The sequence below is a fragment of the Sinocyclocheilus grahami genome, unplaced genomic scaffold (assembly GCF_001515645.1).
Source record: "Sinocyclocheilus grahami isolate Dianchi unplaced genomic scaffold, SAMN03320097.WGS_v1.1 scaffold121.1, whole genome shotgun sequence".
NCBI classification, from domain to species: Eukaryota; Metazoa; Chordata; class Actinopteri; order Cypriniformes; family Cyprinidae; genus Sinocyclocheilus; species Sinocyclocheilus grahami.
The window spans coordinates 142,206-163,930 of NW_015505300.1; the positions used below are offsets into that span (position 1 = coordinate 142,206).

Below are 21,725 nucleotides of genomic sequence, written 5' to 3' on the forward strand. Positions count from 1 at the left end.
AGAGTTTTAGCTTTTAGTTTTAATTACTTTTTCTTATTTGTAAGTCGCTTTGGATAAAAGCGTCTGCTAAATGACTAAAAGTAAAGTAAAGTAATGCTCTAATGCAGGCACGTGCACAGGTAGGGCTCAACCTGTACAGAGCACATGCCCTTTTTGCCCTTACACTCCGAAGTGCCCTTTTTTTTGGTGATAGTGTTTTTTTTCTCCCTTCAATAAATCAGTGATATTGGTCACCCTTTACATCTGTCTGTCTGCTTTACAAATATTTAGCTAATGAAAGGTATTAAAAAGAGCTTGTGACTAAATCTTGTTGGATCCGCTCAAACTGTCAGTAAAGCTCATAACTCCAGCCCCTCTATCGTGACTGAATGAACTGAAGTTCCACAGCAGCTGAACTAGGTCTGCAAGGGTAAATAAAGATCTTGTTGTTTGAATAAGTACAGCGTTTTCTTTAAGCAAGAAACACTGTCTATAAAGGCTCATAATTTATGTATTTGAAACTGAGCGCCGCGCCCATATAGCTACAACAAACACCTGCTGATGAAAACGTAACGCCGCCGTTTTAATGACGGACAAAATGCACATTTGAACACATTCACTGGTCAAAAACCCCGTAACTGCATTTGAGTTTGACACAAAGCGACTGAGTGATCCTCGTCACCTAGGTCAAATATATTTCTAAGAAATGTATGATTGCTGATATACACTTAATTTATTAACATTTAATCATATTATATGGTCGCATGGCTAATTCATGTTTACGCTGCTAATATGCATGTATTCTAGCTAGCTAATTTTTTAATCTAGTATTCTATACTCTCTGCTCGTCTTCAAATGTATTAACATAGTAAAACATGGTTTTATTACAGTAATGTTGTAGTAACCAAAAAAACTTTACAGAATCAAAACACTGTGAAATCTTTATATTTTATCATGCATAATGTAATGCAATTCCTGTTAAAATTGCAGAATGTCGCTACCCTGACTAAATCTGTAGTTATTCAAAGCTCACACCATTATGATGTAAATAGATGCAGTTTTATGTCCATACAATTATGAACATGTTTATGAAGAAATTTGACCCCTTTAATAATGCATTAAAGGGATAGTTCACCCAAAAATGAAAATGTGATGTTTATCTGCTTACCCCCAGGGCATCCAAGATGTAGGTGACTTTGTTTCTTCAGTAGAACACAGTCGTATAATGTAAGTGGATGGGAATCACAGCTTTGAGAGTAAAAAAAAAACATACACAAACAAAACCAAATTAAACCCTGTGGCTCGTGACGATACATTGATGTGTAAAGACACGAAACGATCGGTCTGTGCAAGAAACTGAACAGTATTTATATCGTTTTTTACCTCTGATGCACTGCAATATCTGAACTGTCCTGAGCGCGTCCTCGACAGCCGGAGCGTGACGTGTCTTCTTCTTCTTGCTTTCAATCAATGTATCATCACGAGCCGCAGGGTTTAATTTGGTTTTGTTTGTGTATGTTTTTTTGACTCTCAAAGCCGTGATTCCCATCCACTTCCATTATAAGACTGACAGACTGCAACGGTTTGAGTTAAAAATCTCAGTTTGTGTTCTACTGAAGAAACAAAGTCACCTATATCTTGGATGCCCTGGGGGCAAGCATATAAACATCACATTTTCATTTTTGGGTGAACTATCCCTTTAACTACAAAACTTCAACCTGATGATCACTTGACATCATTATGTAGCTTATTGATATCTGTATGATGTAATAAAATATTCTTGGCTAGAATATCACAGTGTTTATTAAAAGGTTTGGAAAAACATTGTTTCAGTATATTAGCGAGGACATTGCATAGAATTCCATTGATTTTATATCAGGTTAATGATATTTTCTATCCCCTAACCCAAACCCGACACCTAAACCTACCCATCACAGAAACATGTACAATACACTATATCGCTATATTTTGTCCTATTTATAAGCCTTTTTAACTAGTGAGGACCGTTAAAATGTCCTCACTAGTGGGTTGTCATATTTCAATATAAGTGAGGACATTTGGCTCTCACAAGTTAAACACACACACACACACACACACACACACACACACGTCTGGTTTGCTATCCTTGTGGGAACTCTCCATAGGAGTAATGGGCTTTCTACTGTACAGACTGTATTTTCTATCACCCTACACCTAAACCCACCCCTTACAGGAAACTTCCTGCATTTTTAGATTTTCAAAAAACTTAATTCTGTGTGATATATTAGCTTGTTTACCCATGGGTACCTCAATTTAGGTCCCCACCGTGACACGAGTCAGCATGAGTCTGTGTGAATTCAGTTTTAAGTCCCCACCAGAATAGAAAAACAGGTACACACACACACACACACACACACTTTTTTGTACGACAGATTTACTGCAGTGAAGCTGTGCTCACTGAGTCATGGCTACCCATTATACAGCTTCAGCTTGTGTTCAGTGGGTACGGCTGTTTACCAGAAGGGGGCGCTTCAAAGACGTTTAAAAAAATAGCTCTCTTCAAATGGTATTTTATCCAGTGACGCCCCCTGGTCCTTGAATTGAGGTTTCATGGGGATCCTGTTAAATTTGTAAAATTGCACTTTATAAAAGCAGAATGTCTTTCAAGAAAAGTTATAGGATATTTTTGTTTCAATAGGATAATTTATCAAATTAATTTACTTTCAGCATTTAACTACATGCCTTATTTCTTTTGGGTTACACCAAGATATATAAACCAAAAGGTTATAGTGAGCTAGAAGAACAATAAATCCTAAACATAATCATTATTTCATTGTTTAAACTGATTTATTATTCTTTTTTTTCAGACTGTTTTAAGGCTGGAAATGCTATGTACAAATAATACTTCCTATAGGAATACACCCCAGGCGTGCACTGACTTAAAATGGGCTCTTGGGAATGACTGGAGTCATAATTTCATTGTTTAAACTGATTTATTATTCTTTTTTTCAGACTGTTTTAAGGCTGGAAATGCTATGTACAAATAATACTTCCTATAGGAATACACCCCAGGCGTGCACTGACTTAAAATGGGCTCTTGGGAATGACTGGAGTCACAGTGTCATTTTCATAGAATGCACAGCATGTCTGCGGTTTATCAGCTGTCTTTATATTTTTAAATAGCCACACAATAGTACCTTTAAAACATCCTGTGGCTCTACGGTATGAAACAACTAATCAAAAATTCTAATGCTCATAAATTACCAATTATAGACACATTAAAAATTAATTTTACCTTCATTGCCTTTGTATCATATTCTTAGCCTGTGAATTTTTATAATCAATACACAGGCAACATTTGCATCATTACAATAATAGTTCTAATTGGCCTGTTTTCATAGTAAATGCTTCACAGTTGATCACTATTTATGTGGCAAATCTCCAGGCTTATATCATTAACTGGATGACTGAAGGCCATTTTGCTTCATAACTGCAACTAACCTTTTAATAGTTCCTTAAGATACCCAGATAAAATGTGCTGTCTGTTCTCTTGACTGAAGAGCACAGTCATCTCTGGCACTTATCATTAATCCTCTGCTAAAGCTTTGATTGACATCCAGGGCAGCTGCACGACTGGGTGTGCTTCGTCCCGCCACTGGGCTGAATTAACTGCTAAATCCATCCAGTACAGAGATGATACAGGCGCAATGACATGCATCATGCCCAGCATCATACAATCAGTCACGAGGCACTTAAAGGCATTGCCTCAAATACTAAACTTTCGAGATGAAAGGATCCAATTAAAGAGATGTTTTAATTTGGTTCATTAAAAAAATAGTATTGACAATCCTGAATCAAAGCTAAATAAATCTGGGTTGCACTAAGGTCACTTCTATTATATTAGGCTATATGTAACACATATTAGTATATGTTAAAAGAGTAACAAATTGAGTATATATTTGGTGTGCCTACCTCACCGCTAAAAGTTCTTGACCTCAGATGCCACTTTTCATTACTTGATGTATTTATTTTTTAAGAGTTCAGGCAACGTGCTAATATGTAATGTGTTCGTGGTGAAGTATTCCTGCGAATAAATGTATCCCTGTCCTATTGTTCTAGTTCTAAAAGGCAAGGCACGTCTATAAATCCTCAGTTAAAGGGGTTAATGTGATCATATAGTATTTTTAGTTCATGTTTAGATGAAGATTGTGGAACTTAAAAGGAATGATTAAATGTATTAAAAGGAAAAACAACCTATAGGCCTAGACCTTAGTCAGGTTAGACGCCATAATTGAATTTGACTTCTGAAAACGAGGCTGAGGGATAGATGGCTACTGAAAATCACTTCTAAAGATGTTTCATCAGACAAACAATCAGCATGTTGTTACGATTAATTTAAGGAGCTGTCTCTCAAGTCTTGATGTCCTTCCTGTTAAAATTAAAAATGTCGCTACTCCACACACACAAACACACATGTCTGGTTTGCTATCCTTGTGGGGACTCTCCATAGGCGTAATGGGCTTTCTACTGTACAGACTGTATTTTCTATCTCCCTACACCAACCCTACACCTAAACCTACCCCTTACAGGAAACTTCCTGCATTTTTAGATTTTCAAAAAACTTCATTCTGTGTGATTTATTAGCTTGTTTACCTGTGGGTACCTCAATTCGACATTGTTATGACAACCTGTTATCCTGTTACTTTTTGTTTGGAAATAAATATTAGGACTGTATTGTATAAAGTGCTATACAAATAAAGGTGACTTGACTTGACTATAGTGATGTATTATATTTAATATCTTAATATTTTAATTTCTACATATACTAAAAAGCATATACTAAAAATTAAAAAACATTAACAATGCTTTAACCTTATTGTAAAAGGTTATTCAAATGTTTAAAGATGAATATTAAAACATTACCTGCTTAAGAGTCAGTTCAGAGGGATGTCCAGTATTGATTAAATATCTGTATATAAAATATAATCACAGTTGACAGATCCAACTCACAGTTTGCTGAGTTTAGCCATAATAAACGTCATTACCTCTGCTCTGCAGTGACAGGAACATGACAAGGTGTTGAAAAGTGTCTCTGGTGAACATACCAAGTTGGCTGGGAATCTGCTGCAATAGTGATGTCTCCTGATAATCCCTGTTAACAAGAATCATCAGCACCCCTGCCTGCTACCATATCCTTGGATGCTATACCATAGCCTTTGATGAAGCTTTTCTATTTCAAAATTCACATCTTTTCCAGTACCAGTACAAAACAATGCAAAGGCAATGTTATTGCTATAGGATGCTGAATTTTGTCATGTCAAAAACAGAATCTTAGACCATCTTAAAGAAACTGTGTGATTGCTTTATCATTCAAAAAGTTTGGAGTAAGATTTGTTGTTGTGGTTGTTTTAAAGTCTCTTATGCTCACCAGGGCATTTATCATATTTGATCAGAAGTACAGTAAAACAATAATATTGTGAAATATTATTAAAAAATAAATGTAATTCATTCCTTTGATAACGAAGGTGAATTTTCAGCAGCCATTACTCCAGTTTTCAGTGTCACATGATCCTTTAGAAATCATTTTAATATGCTGATTTGGTACATTTCATAATGTTATAAATGTTGAAAACAGTTGTGCTGCTTGATTTATTTTTTAGGATTCTTTGATTAATAGAAAGTTTTAAAAAGCACTCATTTGAAATAGATATCTTTCGTAACATTATACATGTCTTGAGAAGGATTATGACTATGTATAGTGTCATCAAAATTCTGTCATCATTTACTCTGCAGAACACACAAAAAAGATATTAGATGTCATTCTAAATTAACTTCCTGTGTGGCCAATTCACTTTATATTTCATCTCATATAATGAAAAGAATTTTGCAATTTTGCTGTGTAGTACCATAAAATTAAGTAATTTGGCATATTATAGCTTTTGCTCCATTGCACTGCAAATGTGACCTTGGATAGTTTGCTGTGCGCTTGGATGTGTCCACGTGAGCTTGAGTTCTCTGGAGTACGGCAGTCTAAAGCTGATGCGGGGCCCGTTCAGCTGACAGGGTGGGGCACAAGAGGGGAGGGATGGAAACTAAAGGACTAAAGCACTTGGCTTGATTTAACCACAGTATCAGCATAGTGGACGCTGCCCTGAGGAAAGGCCAGACCCCCACACCTTTGAAACACAGTGTTCTGGTCTGGACCACTGAAAACTACAGATAAGCGAGGGGCCTAGATAAATAAATGAGTGAGTGATAGGTGAAGGGCCAAAGAATAAGGGATGGAAAATATGTTTTCCTGTGACTCACATGAAAGATATTCAGCATTCCTGGCCATCAGCCCGAACTCTCACAATGGTGCTCCTCTAAGTGCCAGGGCACCTAAAGATTGGCTTGTTTTAGTGTGTTTGATGTGCTTATGCCAGGAGGGGGGCTCACAGGTCACCTGTCCTTGGCCTTATAGGGTTAGGGCAATCGAGGTTATAAATCTCATCTCTGCTATTGTGCTGAATCTCGCCATACTGTCCATCGGTCCTAGTGTGTTTTCGTGTGAGTGTTCTTTCCTAGAACTATGTGTATTGTGCTATTGCTGTAATGTTTTTATGTTATATTTATCATTACATATAGTTTCTGGGTATATTTTTCTCTGTATTTTAGGTGGAATCACAAACGCCTGGAGCCTCCATTAGCATCTGCTGTCTGTCAATAACCGTGGTAATTTATGTTGGTGATGCAAGCATTTGTTAAGATTGAAAATGACTTAAACTGCATTCTAACAAGTTCTTGCTTTTTACAATTGAAGGTTAACTATGGGTGATGCTCAAATGGCAGTTTTTGGGGCCGCAGCCTCTTACCTGCGGAAGTCTGACAAGGAGCGTCTAGAGGCACAAACTAAACCCTTCGACTTAAAGAAGGAATGCTTTGTGATGGATCCAGTGGAGGAGTTTGTTAAAGCCACCATCACAAGTCGAGAGGGTGACAAAGTCACTGTGGAGACACAGGGAGGGAAGGTCAGTGGAAAAAAGAACACAATTATCCATCTGTTATGAACTTGTGAAAAAAGTAAACACCAAAGCTTCTGTGAATGTTTGATCGGCCACTACATAATTTTGATATTGTAATATGATCCGAGATCATTGCTGATATGAACTCCTTTTACATAGATATATAAAACATATAATATATGGTTGCATTTTTAAGGAGTCTTGAATTCTCAAATTCTCAAAATAGGCATTGAACAGATGAATAATATTTATGCTGAACATTGTACAGTAAAGAATCATCTAAACCAAATTTTTTGAAAAACCTTGTTGTTGGCTAAACCCACATCATCATCATCATGTTATCTGACTTTTTTTTTTAAATCAAAGTTCAAATGTATAATTTTATACATTCATGTTTTAAAAAATATAAATTTTTATTTAATTTAATTTGCCATTGATATTTCCATCACAATTTCACAATCCTCTTCCAGTTCTTTTGGGGTTTTAATTTTTCCTTTATTTGTACAGACTGTCACTGTCAAAGATAGTGAAATTCTGCAACAGAATCCTCCCAAATTTGATAAAATTGAAGACATGGCAATGCTGACTTTTCTCCATGAGCCAGCGGTGCTGTATAACCTCAAAGAACGCTATGCAGCATGGATGATCTATGTGAGTATACAGGAGTCTCAGCTGCTTCTTTGAAACCAAACCTTTACTTTTATTTAAAAATTCTACTACCTTTCCTGTTATACAGACCTACTCTGGGCTGTTCTGTGTCACTGTCAACCCTTACAAGTGGCTGCCGGTGTACAATCAGGAGGTGGTTGTAGCCTATAGAGGGAAGAAGAGGAGTGAAGCTCCTCCGCATATCTATTCCATCTCTGATAACGCCTACCAGTACATGTTGGCAGGTGATACTCACAAAAATAACAAAAACCAAACAAAAATGATAAAATACACAAATCTTGAAATAAGCACCAATAAAACCAAAACCAAAAATCTATATTTCTGTTATTCTCTCCTTGTACAGACAGAGAAAACCAGTCTATTCTTATCACGTAAGTGACAAAACACAGAGCATACAAAAACACTATATTACTACTTTTGTTAAGAGTACAAAGAAGTCTTCTGTACTTCTGTTTATATGAGTAACTTTGCATAGATGCAGTAATCTTTTGGCACTGTATTAAAGGGATAGTTTACTCAAAAATTAAAATTGTGTAATTTACTCATCTACTTGTCACTAAAACCCATATGGCTACTATTTCTACAAAGACATCTTGTAGAATGTCTAGGCTTCTCTTGTCCATACAATGAAAGTGGACTCTAAAACTGTTATATTACTATATCACAAAGGATTTGTGAAAAATAAAATGGACATCTACACCCTGCAAATTCAGAACACGCAATCATTCAGGATGCGGACATTGTGGTCATGTCATCCATTTCTCATAATAATACTGTTTTTATGACTTTAGTGGAGAGTCTGGAGCTGGGAAGACTGTGAACACTAAAAGAGTCATTCAGTACTTTGCCAGCATTGCAGCAAGTGGGGGGAAGAAGGACCCATCTGCTCAGAACAAGGTTCCACTTTAATGAAGGAACAAATATAGATCTGTTGACAAAGCTTTTAATGCAAACTGTTTTAAATATGTTTCACCTTCTTTTGTGGTTTGATCTTCTCATCTAGGGAACCCTGGAGGATCAAATCATCCAGGCTAACCCTGCCTTGGAGGCTTTTGGTAATGCTAAGACCATCAGAAATGACAACTCCTCAAGATTTGTAAGTGAATGTGTACTAAATCAAAATTGCAGAGCTTAGTCAATTTTATGCAAGATGGTGTAAGATGGCTCTTCTACATATTTTTATAGGGAAAATTTATTCGAATTCACTTTGATACAAGGGGGAAACTGGCATCTGCTGACATTGAAACATGTATGTCTTTGCTATCTTTTCACAAACAATCTTATTTTTTATTAAGTGAAAATGTAAATGATATATTAATGTGTACTACTTGTACATTATAAAACTATGTTCTTTCTATCTGTATAGATCTCCTGGAGAAGTCCCGTGTGACCTTTCAGTTAAAGGCTGAGAGAGACTACCACATCTTTTATCAAATCTTATCCAACAAAAAACCTGAGATCCTTGGTGAGCAAATTAAGCAACCTCATACTCAATCAATTCAAAACATAGATAGACTTGTAATCTTTTACTCTCTCAATTTTACTGAAACTGTATAAACAGAGATGTTACTAGTGACAGCAAACCCCTATGACTACTCATTCATCTCTCAGGGAGAGACCACAGTTATTTCCATTGATGATACTGAGGAGTTATTGGCAACCGATGTGAGTATGTTGTCATTAGATTTGGTTAAAAACCATGATGATATTTGGCCCCATAACAGTAATGTCATGCTTTAAGTCAGTCAAATACCCAAGTTCTCTACTTTCACAGAGTGCCTTTGATATATTGGGCTTTACACAAGATGAAAAGAACTCTGTGTACAAGCTGACTGGAGCCATTATGCACTACGGCAACATGAAGTTCAAGCAGAAGCAGCGAGAGGAACAAGCAGAAGCTGATGGAACTGAAGGTAAGGAGTGAAAGCTTACAGCAAAATGCAATAAATTCAAATGTCATGAATAGCATGCACTGTAAAAAAACATAACATTTAACATTTACGGTAAAACACTGGTAGCTGTGGTTGCTGGAATTTTACTGTAAAAAATACAGTAGCAACATTTGAAGTTTTACGGTTTTAACTTAAATTTACAGTTAAATACCATTATTTCATTAACTGATATAATGTTAATATACCAACCTATTGAAGTACTGAAATCGGTTTTGTACCTTTGTAATACACTGATAACCACCAAATTGTCACTAAAACCCATATGGCTACTATTTCTACAAAGACATCTTGTAGAATGTCTAGGCTTCTCTTGTCCATACAATGAAAGTGGACTCTAAAACTGTTATATTACTATATCACAAAGGATTTGTGAAAAATAAAATGGACATCTACACCCTGCAAATTCAGAACACGCAATCATTCAGGATGCGGACATTGTGGTCATGTCATCCATTTCTCATAATAATACTGTTTTTATGACTTTAGTGGAGAGTCTGAAGCTGGGAAGACTGTGAACACTAAAAGAGTCATTCAGTACTTTGCCAGCATTGCAGCAAGTGGGGGGAAGAAGGACCCATCTGCTCAGAACAAGGTTCCACTTTAATGAAGGAACAAATATAGATCTGTTGACAAAGCTTTTAATGCAAACTGTTTTAAATATGTTTCACCTTCTTTTGTGGTTTGATCTTCTCATCTAGGGAACCCTGGAGGATCAAATCATCCAGGCTAACCCTGCCTTGGAGGCTTTTGGTAATGCTAAGACCATCAGAAATGACAACTCCTCAAGATTTGTAAGTGAATGTGTACTAAATCAAAATTGCAGAGCTTAGTCAATTTTATGCAAGATGGTGTAAGATGGCTCTTCTACATATTTTTATAGGGAAAATTTATTCGAATTCACTTTGATACAAGGGGGAAACTGGCATCTGCTGACATTGAAACATGTATGTCTTTGCTATCTTTTCACAAACAATCTTATTTTTTATTAAGTGAAAATGTAAATGATATATTAATGTGTACTACTTGTACATTATAAAACTATGTTCTTTCTATCTGTATAGATCTCCTGGAGAAGTCCCGTGTGACCTTTCAGTTAAAGGCTGAGAGAGACTACCACATCTTTTATCAAATCTTATCCAACAAAAAACCTGAGATCCTTGGTGAGCAAATTAAGCAACCTCATACTCAATCAATTCAAAACATAGATAGACTTGTAATCTTTTACTCTCTCAATTTTACTGAAACTGTATAAACAGAGATGTTACTAGTGACAGCAAACCCCTATGACTACTCATTCATCTCTCAGGGAGAGACCACAGTTATTTCCATTGATGATACTGAGGAGTTATTGGCAACCGATGTGAGTATGTTGTCATTAGATTTGGTTAAAAACCATGATGATATTTGGCCCCATAACAGTAATGTCATGCTTTAAGTCAGTCAAATACCCAAGTTCTCTACTTTCACAGAGTGCCTTTGATATATTGGGCTTTACACAAGATGAAAAGAACTCTGTGTACAAGCTGACTGGAGCCATTATGCACTACGGCAACATGAAGTTCAAGCAGAAGCAGCGAGAGGAACAAGCAGAAGCTGATGGAACTGAAGGTAAGGAGTGAAAGCTTACAGCAAAATGCAATAAATTCAAATGTCATGAATAGCATGCACTGTAAAAAAACATAACATTTAACATTTACGGTAAAACACTGGTAGCTGTGGTTGCTGGAATTTTACTGTAAAAAATACAGTAGCAACATTTGAAGTTTTACGGTTTTAACTTAAATTTACAGTTAAATACCATTATTTCATTAACTGATATAATGTTAATATACCAACCTATTGAAGTACTGAAATCGGTTTTGTACCTTTGTAATACACTGATAACCACCAAATGCAGGTGGTGATGATAAAGTCACATGATGAACCAAAGCCTATTACAAGCAGCTTTTAAATAATAACATATATAGAAGGTGCACAGTGTCATTCACACAAACACTAAATACCATCATGGTAACAAACATGAAACTGAAATAATGCAATAAACATTAATTTAACAACATTAGGTGTAACATACAACCCTAATATACAAAACTGATAAGAAACAAACAAGAAGAAACAGTTATTTCAACAAAAAAACATCAATTTTGAAATGTAAAGCAGGGAATTCTGGGAATGTCAATTTACGGTTATTCGCTGTAAATTATACAGTCTTTTTCCCTTCCAAAAACGGTACACTACCGTACAATTACATGTAATGCCCAATACAGTTTTTTTACCATATATAGTAGGGGAATTGACCTTTAATCATTTAACAGGTTTTTACTGTAGCATTTTTACAGTCTTTTACCGTTAAACTCACGGTCATTTTTTACAGTGTGTGAATAGCAGTCATGCTTTATGTAAGGAATCTTGATTTACAGATACTGACAAAGCAGCATATCTAATGGGTCTGAATTCTGCTGACCTCATCAAGGGTCTATGTCATCCAAGGGTCAAAGTTGGAAATGAGTGGGTAACCAAGGGACAAAATGTCCAGCAGGTCAGTAGTCATAATTCCAGCTGACAACAATGAGAGAATGAAAAAGCAATCAAATAAAACTTTTATGCGTTGATTATTTCAGGTAAACTATGCTGTTGGTGCCTTATCAAAAGCAGTGTATGAGAAAATGTTCCTCTGGATGGTGGTGAGAATCAATCAGTCTCTAGAGACAAAGCAGCCTCGACAATACTTTATTGGAGTGCTGGACATTGCTGGCTTTGAGATCTTTGAAGTGAGAACTGAATGCTCAGCTTAACACACAATAAATTACTCTTCAGCATTTCAAGTATATATATTTTTCAAACATAAAACTGATGCTTTTACAAATTAATTTACAGTTCAACACCTTTGAGCAACTCTGCATCAACTTTACCAATGAGAAACTGCAACAGTTTTTCAACCATCACATGTTTGTGCTGGAACAAGAAGAGTACAAGAAAGAAGGGATTGAATGGGTGTTCATTGACTTCGGTATGGATTTGCAGGCCTGCATCGATCTCATTGAGAAAGTAAGCAAAAATGACTACAACAAGTTTTACAACAAGCATTTCAATTAAATGATATATGCGTTTCTTTGACTTCACCATTCCTCCATATTCCTGATTCCTTCAGCCAATGGGCATCATGTCCATCCTTGAAGAGGAGTGCATGTTTCCCAAAGCTAGTGATGCAACATTTAAAGCAAAGCTTTATGATAATCACCTTGGGAAATCAAACAACTTCCAGAAACCCAGGCTTGTGAAGGGCAAGCCAGAGGCTCACTTTGCTTTGGGTCACTATGCTGGTATAGTGGACTACAACATCAACAACTGGCTAGTGAAGAATAAGGACCCTCTCAATGAAACTGTGGTTGGATTGTACCAGAAGTCCTCACTGAAGTTGTTGTCTTATCTTTTTGCCAACTATGCAAGTACTGATTCAGGTGTGCTTGTAATGTCTTTACAAAAATTTACACTATCAATTTAAGTGCCATCTAATTTAAAGTAATGTGAGGTCATATGATATGTCAAAATCAAGCTATAAAGCAATAATGTCCATACTGTGTCAAGGAACTCTTGTGGCATTTTAGCTCAGTCATTAAACCTTTATGAATAACTCCTAATTTACAAAACTCAAACCTTTAATTTATATTTTGTCCAGTCATGGCTGATGGTACAAGTGGGAAAAAAGAAAAGAAGAAGAAAGGGTCATCATTCCAGACAGTGTCTGCACTTCACAGGGTATATCAAAGGCTGCCAATACCTAAAAACTATTTGTTCTTTCCTTGTCAAATATGCCAACAAGTGTTTGCTTACAGGAGAATCTCAACAAGCTAATGACAAACCTGAGATCAACTCATCCTCACTTTGTACGGTGCATCATCCCCAATGAGACAAAGACTCCTGGAGCGATGGAGAACCCTTTGGTCATGCATCAACTGCGCTGTAACGGTGTACTGGAGGGCATCAGAATTTGCAGAAAAGGCTTCCCCAATAGAATCCTGTATGGAGATTTCAAACAGAGGTACCAAAAGAAAGAAAGAAAAAAGACCAGAAGTTACTGCAAAACTTGTTTAATTTTTAAATACTTCATTCTGTGATTCTGCAGATATCGGATCTTAAACCCTGCAGCTATCCCTGAGGGACAGTTCATAGACAGCAAGAAAGGAGCAGAGAAACTGCTGGGTTCTCTTGAGATAGACCACCAGCAGTACAGGTTTGGACACACTAAGGTAAGTCTTGTAAGGCCGCCTTCTGGGAGTATGCAAAATGCTGTAAAATAAAAAGGTTGTGAACATAATGTCTGTTATTATTTTAGGTATTTTTTAAGGCTGGTCTTCTTGGCTTATTGGAGGAGATGAGAGATGAGCGTCTATCAAAAATAATCACTGGAATTCAAGCTAGGTCTCGAGGTCTTCTTTCAAGGGTTGAATACCAAAAGATGGTAGAACGCAGGTAACAATTATCCCATACATTACTTTACTTAAACTAGCAATGTGTGTTTATATGTGCTGTTGAATTTTAAATGTTGTTTGATTGTATTTTTTATGCATTCTCCGCAAATAAAAAAGGGATGCCTTGCTAGTGATTCAGTGGAATGTACGTGCATTCATGAGTGTCAAGAATTGGCCCTGGATGAAACTCTTCTTTAAAATTAAACCATTACTGAGATCTGCTGAAGCAGAAAAGGAAATGGCCAATATGAAAGAAGAGTTCTTGAAGCTCAAGGAAGCCTATGCAAAGTCTGAGGCTCGTAGAAAAGAACTTGAGGAAAAAATGGTTACTCTTCTTCAAGAAAAGAATGACCTCCAACTGCAAGTGCAGGCGGTATGTTTGTAAAACTTCATATATAAAGGATTGGAATAAACAGTAATATGTATAGTTTGCATGAATCTTTTGAATCTTTTCAATGCAAACAGGAGCAAGATAATCTCTGTGATGCTGAAGAGAGGTGTGAAGGTCTGATCAAAAATAAGATTCAGATGGAGGCTAAAACCAAAGAGCTCACAGAGCGACTTGAGGATGAGGAGGAGATGAACGCAGAGCTGACAGCTAAGAAGAGGAAGCTGGAGGATGAGTGCTCTGAGCTGAAGAAAGATATCGATGATCTGGAGCTGACTCTGGCTAAAGTGGAGAAAGAGAAGCATGCTACTGAGAACAAGGTTTAATACAAACAGCAATTAACTGTGAAAAGGAATGCCCATCTCTCATAAAAGTTTTAACTAATATTAGCTTCATATACACAGGTGAAGAACCTGACAGAGGAAATGGCAGCTTTAGATGATATCATTGCCAAGCTAACCAAGGAGAAGAAAGCCTTGCAGGAAGCTCATCAGCAGACACTGGATGACCTGCAAAGTGAGGAGGACAAAGTTAACACCCTCACCAAGGCAAAAGCAAAGCTAGAGCAGCAAGTGGATGATGTAAGTAATTATTATTATTATTAAGTATTATTTTGTTGTTGTAGCATATTTGTTTCAGCATTTGTTAAATCTGTTAGCTTGAGGGATCTCTAGAGCAAGAAAAGAAAATCCGAATGGATCTAGAAAGAGCCAAGAGGAAACTTGAAGGAGATCTGAAGTTAACCCAGGAGAGCCTAATGGACCTGGAGAATGACAAACAGCAGCTGGAAGAACGACTGAAGAAGTAAGACCAACTACTTTATTAGTATATTATTGTTGCTTTAAATGTTTTAATATCCTAATGATTTAAAGGCCATAATTTCATTTTCAGAAAAGACTTTGAAATCAGTCAGCTCAACAGTAAAATTGACGATGACCAAAACATAATTATCCAACTACAAAAGAAACTCAAGGAGCTGCAGGTACTTTATATGACCATATGATTGAATCTGTTCTGTTGATCAATGCACTGTGCATTTTAGAGAAAAAAAATCTCAACTTCTGCTTTGTGCTAGGCTCGAGTTGAGGAGCTGGAGGAAGAGCTTGAGGCAGAAAGAGCTGCCAGAGCCAAGGTGGAGAAACAGAGAGCAGATTTAGCCAGAGAGCTGGAGGAGATCAGTGAGAGACTGGAGGAGGCTGGAGGAGCTACATCTGCTCAGATTGAGATGAATAAGAAACGAGAGGCAGAGTTTCAGAAACTTCGCAGAGACCTTGAAGAGGCCACTCTGCAGCACGAGGCCACTGCTGCCACACTGAGGAAGAAACAAGCCGACAGTGTGGCAGATTTGGGAGAGCAGATAGACAATCTGCAGAGAGTCAAACAAAAACTGGAAAAGGAAAAAAGTGAACTCAGACTTGAGCTGGATGATGTGGTCTCTAGCATGGAGCAGATTGTCAAGTCCAAGGTGAAATAAAAAAAGGGGGGGAGGGGTTGCAAGATTCCATTCAGCCTTTAAACGTGTCATAAGAGTCTTTAATTATGTTTTTTTTAAACCTCTTTCTTATGTCTATACTAATGCAATTTATCTAAATAGACCAACATGGAGAAAGTTAACAGAACTCTGGAAGATCAACTCAATGAATTCCGAAACAAGTGTGAGGAAAATCAAAGGTCCCTCAATGACTTTACAACCCAGAAGGCAAAGCTCCAGACAGAAAATGGTAAATTAAGAATTTTATTGTAACTATAAAAGGGTGACAATTGTATGATAACTGTTTTTTTTTGCCTGTTTCTTTCAATACATTAGATGAATATGCAAGACGGTTAGAAGAAAAGGAATCATTAATCTCTCAGCTGACAAGGGGTAAGAACTCCTTTAGTCAACAACTGGAAGACCTGAAAAGGCAGTTAGATGAGGAAATGAAGGTAACATATATTTGTCCACATCTCCTATATTTCTACTACTGCTTGTACTTATAATTTGTAATCTTATATAACAAAGTAATCAAACAAATCTTTTCCAGGCGAAGAATGCTCTCGCCCATGCACTGCAGTCAGCTCGGCATGACACAGATCTGCTCAGAGAGCAGTTTGAGGAGGAGCAGGAGGCCAAAGCAGAGCTACAGAGAAGCATGTCTAAAGCTAATACTGAGGTGGCTCAGTGGAGAACAAAGTATGAAACTGATGCCATCCAGAGGACTGAGGAGCTGGAGGAAGCCAAGTAAGATAGGAAACCATTATATCTCTATGGACATGAATGTACTGAATATTGGAACCCTCTCAAAAAGACCCATCATTGACTGCCCCATCCTACTTACGCCAGTCTATACAAAGAAGTGAAGGTTCAGCTCATTTTATCTGCTAACTATCTGCCAATAGTCTGTTCTTTTAATTACTTCCATGCAGGAAGAAACTGGCTCAGCGTTTGCAGGAGGCTGAGGAGGCCGTGGAGGCAGTAAATGCTAAATGCTCTTCCCTTGAAAAGACTAAACACAGACTTCAGAATGAAATTGAAGATTTGATGGTGGATGTGGAGAGAGCCAACACTGCTGCTGCATCTTTAGACAAGAAACAAAGAAACTTTGACAAGGTAGTATTTAAACAAGAGACTAAGACAACATTTAGACAAGACTGATAATTTAATTATTTTGAATTCATGAGAATTCAATTACGAATGAATTCTTCCGTATAGAGAGAGAAAGATATTTCAAAAACATATATTTTATACAAGTCAAAAGTTTGCACATACTTACATATTATTTATTATTACTCTTTTCCACTTTTTAGATGAATAATAAAATCATCAGAATTATGAAATAAACAAATGGATGTATGGGACCTATGAATGCCTTTTGTCACCCTCACCATTCCATTTCATTCATTAATATATATATTATTTGACTATTATTAAAAAAACATTCATTATAAAAATGTAATTTAAGAAAATTTTCTTTTCAGGTCTTATCTGAATGGAAGCAGAAGTATGAGGAGTCTCAGTGTGAATTGGAGAGCTCTCAGAAGGAAGCCAGATCTTTAAGCACAGAACTGTTCAAGCTGAAGAACTCCTATGAGGAATCTCTGGATCACTTGGAGACCGTGAAGAGAGAGAACAAGATTCTGCAAGGTTTCTTCATTGCTATTTTGTACATACTTGCACAAAATTACAATTATGTATGGTAATGTTATTTTTCCTATAGAGGAGATCTCTGACCTGACTGAACAGCTTGGTGAGAGTGGGAAGACAATCCATGAGTTGGAGAAGATTCGTAAGCAACTGGAACAAGAAAAGGCTGAGATACAAGCTGCTCTGGAAGAAGCTGAAGTAGGAGGGTGGCCACAAAAAATTATATGAAATGAAGTGCAATGATGACATGAGTAAGCTTATTCCATTTATTACAGGGCTCTCTGGAGCATGAGGAGGGTAAAATCCTGAGGACCCAGCTAGAATTTAACCAAATAAAGGCTGATATTGAGCGCAAGCTGACTGAGAAAGATGAGGAAATGGAGCAATCAAAGAGAAACCTACAGAGGACCATCGACACCTTGCAAAGTGCTTTGGAGTCTGAAACTCGTAGCAGGAATGAAGCTCTCCGGATAAAGAAGAAGATGGAAGGAGATCTAAATGAAATGGAGATCCAGCTGAGTCAGGCTAACAGACAGGCAGCCGAGGCTCAAAAACAACTCAAGTCTATTCAGGCCCATCTAAAGGTAAAACAAATGTGTTACTATTTCATAATTCACTTTGTGTCTATATATTTATATATATTTATAAACCTGACTTCATTTATATGGAAAATTTTGTAGGACTCCCAGCTTCAGCTGGACGACTCTCTTCGAGCCAATGATGATCTGAAGGAGAACACTGCCATTGTGGAGAGACGTAATACCTTGCTTCAGGCTGAACTGGAGGAGCTTAGGGCAGTTCTGGAACAAACGGAGCGTGGACGCAAACTTTCTGAGCAAGAGCTGCTGGATGTCACTGAGAGAGTACAGCTTCTGCATTCTCAGGTAAATCATTAAGAGTCTTTATGGATATTTGTTGTAAGGTTATATGATAAACGGTCATTGTAACACAAATTTACAAAATATCATGTATAGAACACCAGTCTCATAAACCAGAAGAAGAAGCTGGAGACTGACACATCCCAACTTCAGAGTGAGGTGGAAGAGGCAGTGCAAGAATGCAGGAATGCAGAGGAAAAAGCTAAGAAGGCCATCACTGATGCTGCCATGATGGCTGAGGAGTTGAAGAAGGAGCAGGACACAAGTGCTCACCTGGAGCGTATGAAGAAGAACATGGAGCAGACCATTAAGGACCTGCAGCACCGCCTGGATGAAGCAGAACAAATTGCTATGAAGGGAGGCAAGAAACAAGTCCAGAAACTGGAGGCTAGGGTGAGTTCACAGTTAATTATAGAGTCCACTTCTTGCTCATTTAAGACAACATAAATAAAACAATGACTAATGCACTTCTACTGTATCACACCTAGGTAAGAGAGCTGGAATGTGAAGTTGAAGCTGAACAGAAAAAAAGCAGTGAATCTATTAAAGGAATCCGTAAATATGAACGCCGCATCAAGGAACTTACGTATCAGGTGGGATCAGATGATTTAAGTGTATATGTCTAATAAAGATCAGAGTAAATAATGTACACCAAATTAATCTTTAGTTCTATGAACCTAGACTGAAGAGGACCGCAAAAACATAGCCCGTCTTCAGGATTTGGTCGACAAGCTGCAACTAAAAGTCAAAGCTTACAAAAGAGCTGCAGAGGAAGCTGTAAGTGCTCTTGAAATTCAGAGGTGTACTAGAGAGTTGCTGTGGATGGTGTTGTCCAAAGTATAGATGTCTTATGTGTCATGATTGCCTCCTGTAATAGGAAGAACAGGCAAACATTCACCTTGGCAAATTCCGTAAGCTGCAGCATGAACTAGATGAAGCAGAGGAAAGAGCTGATATTTCTGAATCTCAAGTGAACAAACTACGTGCCAAAAGTCGTGATGTGGGGCCAAAGGTACAGTGGACACAATTAATTAATCATTCATTAAAATGTTAAAAAAGCTCATAAAGTTGCTTGATTTCAGTTGGCATGGGACATACCCCACTCTTTTAATAGCCAATATGTATGACAGGCACCTTGATTTGCTACTTTCTAGTCAGTGGTAGATATTTATTACAGGGAGGGACAATCTCATTCTAGAGATCCTCTGACTGGGCACAAATCTTTGAGTACAGGTTATGTCATCAATGTATTTGGCTTATTAAAGGAGAATGAAATAGTTTATAATACATTTCCTTAGTAACTAATGGAGCCTTCCTTTTTCCTTGTCAACATTTTCTCTCACAGAAAGGGTTTGATGAAGAATGAAGTCTCCTGGAAATCTTCTGAAATCACCTTCCCTTGCTTGCCTTTCTCTCTGTCCACTATTGTTTTCCCTCACTTTCATGAAATAAAGTCACTCTGCATCTAGTCTGTCGTCTTGTGTGTATATGGAGATTATTGTGCTGCTTTAAGTTACCATATACTGTTATAATCAAAACCAAGCACTCTTCTGAGAATTTAATTTCATGTATTTCATATCTACATATATTTACTGTTTTATTAATTTGACCACACATTATACCAAAAAAAAAAAAAAAAACATTTGTATCCCCTTGTATTTGTATATTCTATTTATCTAAATGTACACAGTGATCCCTCAGTGTATATAAGAGTTTCTCAGGCTCTTTTTTAGCTGTGCCTCAAACATATAGAACTTTGGGCTCTAATAATGAAACATCCCCTGTGGAAAGTGAAAATAATAAATCACAACCCCTGGTTTTCAATGTGTTTTTTAAACTGCCTCATTGAGAGATACGAGTGTATGGAGTTCTATAATTTAATAACTAATAATAATCTATGCATTTAGCAGATGCTTTTATCCAAAGCAACTTACAGCTCATTCAGGCTATACATTTTTTACCAGTATGTCTGTTCCCTGGGAATTGAACCCATGACCTTTCGTGCTGCTAACACAATGCTCTACCACTGAGCCACATTACAGCAGGGATTGGGGGTTTTAAGTATCGCAGAGAGCAGTGCTATATGTATAAAATGGAAAGAGTTATAACAAAGCCTTTGGTTCTCAAAATAGATTGGACAGGAATGGGACAACAATGAACAACTCTGCGCACTTATGCATATAACCACAGACAGCTGCACTGATACTTCAATGTGCCAGACCATCTTTATACTTAGACGCATTTCATGTACAGATATTACAAAAATGTGCAGACAAATCCTGTAGAATCTACCAAGGGCTATTCTGCTACAAAACAGAAACACAAAAGCTAAGTTATTTTTTTCCAGTTATTTTTAAAACAATCTTTTATTTTGATGTCTAGATGTAACCATGCTGTCTAGATGTAACTCTCCTCAGGCCAGATCTCTCAAAGGCCTCAATTTCGTCCTCTGTCTCACTGAGTAGGTGAGAAGTGCATCACCAAGAGGGGTGAAAGAGTAATAAACTAATAAGGAATATTTCTAGACTCTAGAGTCTCATTAGCGTTTGCTTTGGAAATATTAAAGTTGCATGTATTTGTAATTCTGGTAACACTTTATAATAACTTTCATTAATAAATCATCACCAAACATTATATAATGCTTAATGGATCATTAGTTAATATATATTCAAAGAGTTAGAAAGTGAGATAATGTATAGTTAATGTTTGCTAATACACTTATTAAACATTAGATAATGTTTAACAAATCATTATTTCATGTAAGTTCAAATGCTTACAAATGTCATTAAACTTTCAAAACATGATCAAGCACTTATTGAATCTCAACATATGATTTTAACAGATGCTATAAAATGATTAAAAGCTTGTGTTAATACACAACACCTTTGCTGCTAGTGATAGAGGTAGGGTTAGGGACAGGTTTGATGGTATTGGTAGATTTAAGGGGTCGATTTGATTATTATATGGGAACACGGTTCAATCTGTTTATATTATATTGCTTTGATAAATTAACACGTATTTTCTTTTAAAAAATGATTTGTTTTCCCCTGTTTATTTATGATTCAAGGAATATCTTGTTTAATGATATGGTGAGGAGTAGTATACTAATGTGAGAGTTGAGGCAATAAAAAAATTTTTTTGCATCAAAATTACAATCTGTTATGTCTTTAGCAAGCATTTAGCTAAACTTAACCAGCCACCCTTTACACAAACCTTGTTACATTAGCTAAAAGTCCAATGCCCATAAAGATACTAAATGATTAGTAATCGCTTATAAACA

General features: G+C 36.8%; 1 protein-coding gene across 1 annotated transcript; it reads left to right on the forward strand.

Moving 5' to 3' along the window:
• The first annotated feature begins 6,478 nt into the window (after positions 1-6,478).
• myh7l (myosin heavy chain 7-like) lies at positions 6,479-19,898 on the forward strand. Its single transcript, XM_016278338.1, has 39 exons — positions 6,479-6,507; positions 6,586-6,672; positions 6,761-6,968; positions 7,470-7,613; positions 7,699-7,855; positions 7,975-8,002; positions 8,423-8,528; positions 8,635-8,727; positions 8,817-8,880; positions 8,998-9,096; positions 9,193-9,296; positions 9,406-9,544; positions 12,004-12,122; positions 12,205-12,354; positions 12,461-12,631; positions 12,735-13,021; positions 13,258-13,342; positions 13,420-13,625; positions 13,710-13,833; positions 13,920-14,056; positions 14,173-14,428; positions 14,521-14,763; positions 14,848-15,024; positions 15,102-15,247; positions 15,335-15,425; positions 15,519-15,908; positions 16,038-16,164; positions 16,251-16,369; positions 16,468-16,664; positions 16,850-17,033; positions 17,402-17,567; positions 17,641-17,765; positions 17,843-18,151; positions 18,248-18,451; positions 18,542-18,838; positions 18,934-19,038; positions 19,127-19,222; positions 19,323-19,457; positions 19,791-19,898. The coding sequence occupies exons 3-39, from the start codon at positions 6,768-6,770 to the stop codon at positions 19,809-19,811; spliced, it is 5,802 nt and encodes a 1,933-aa protein (XP_016133824.1). The 5' UTR covers positions 6,479-6,507; positions 6,586-6,672; positions 6,761-6,767; the 3' UTR covers positions 19,812-19,898.
• The last annotated feature ends 1,827 nt before the right edge of the window (positions 19,899-21,725 follow it).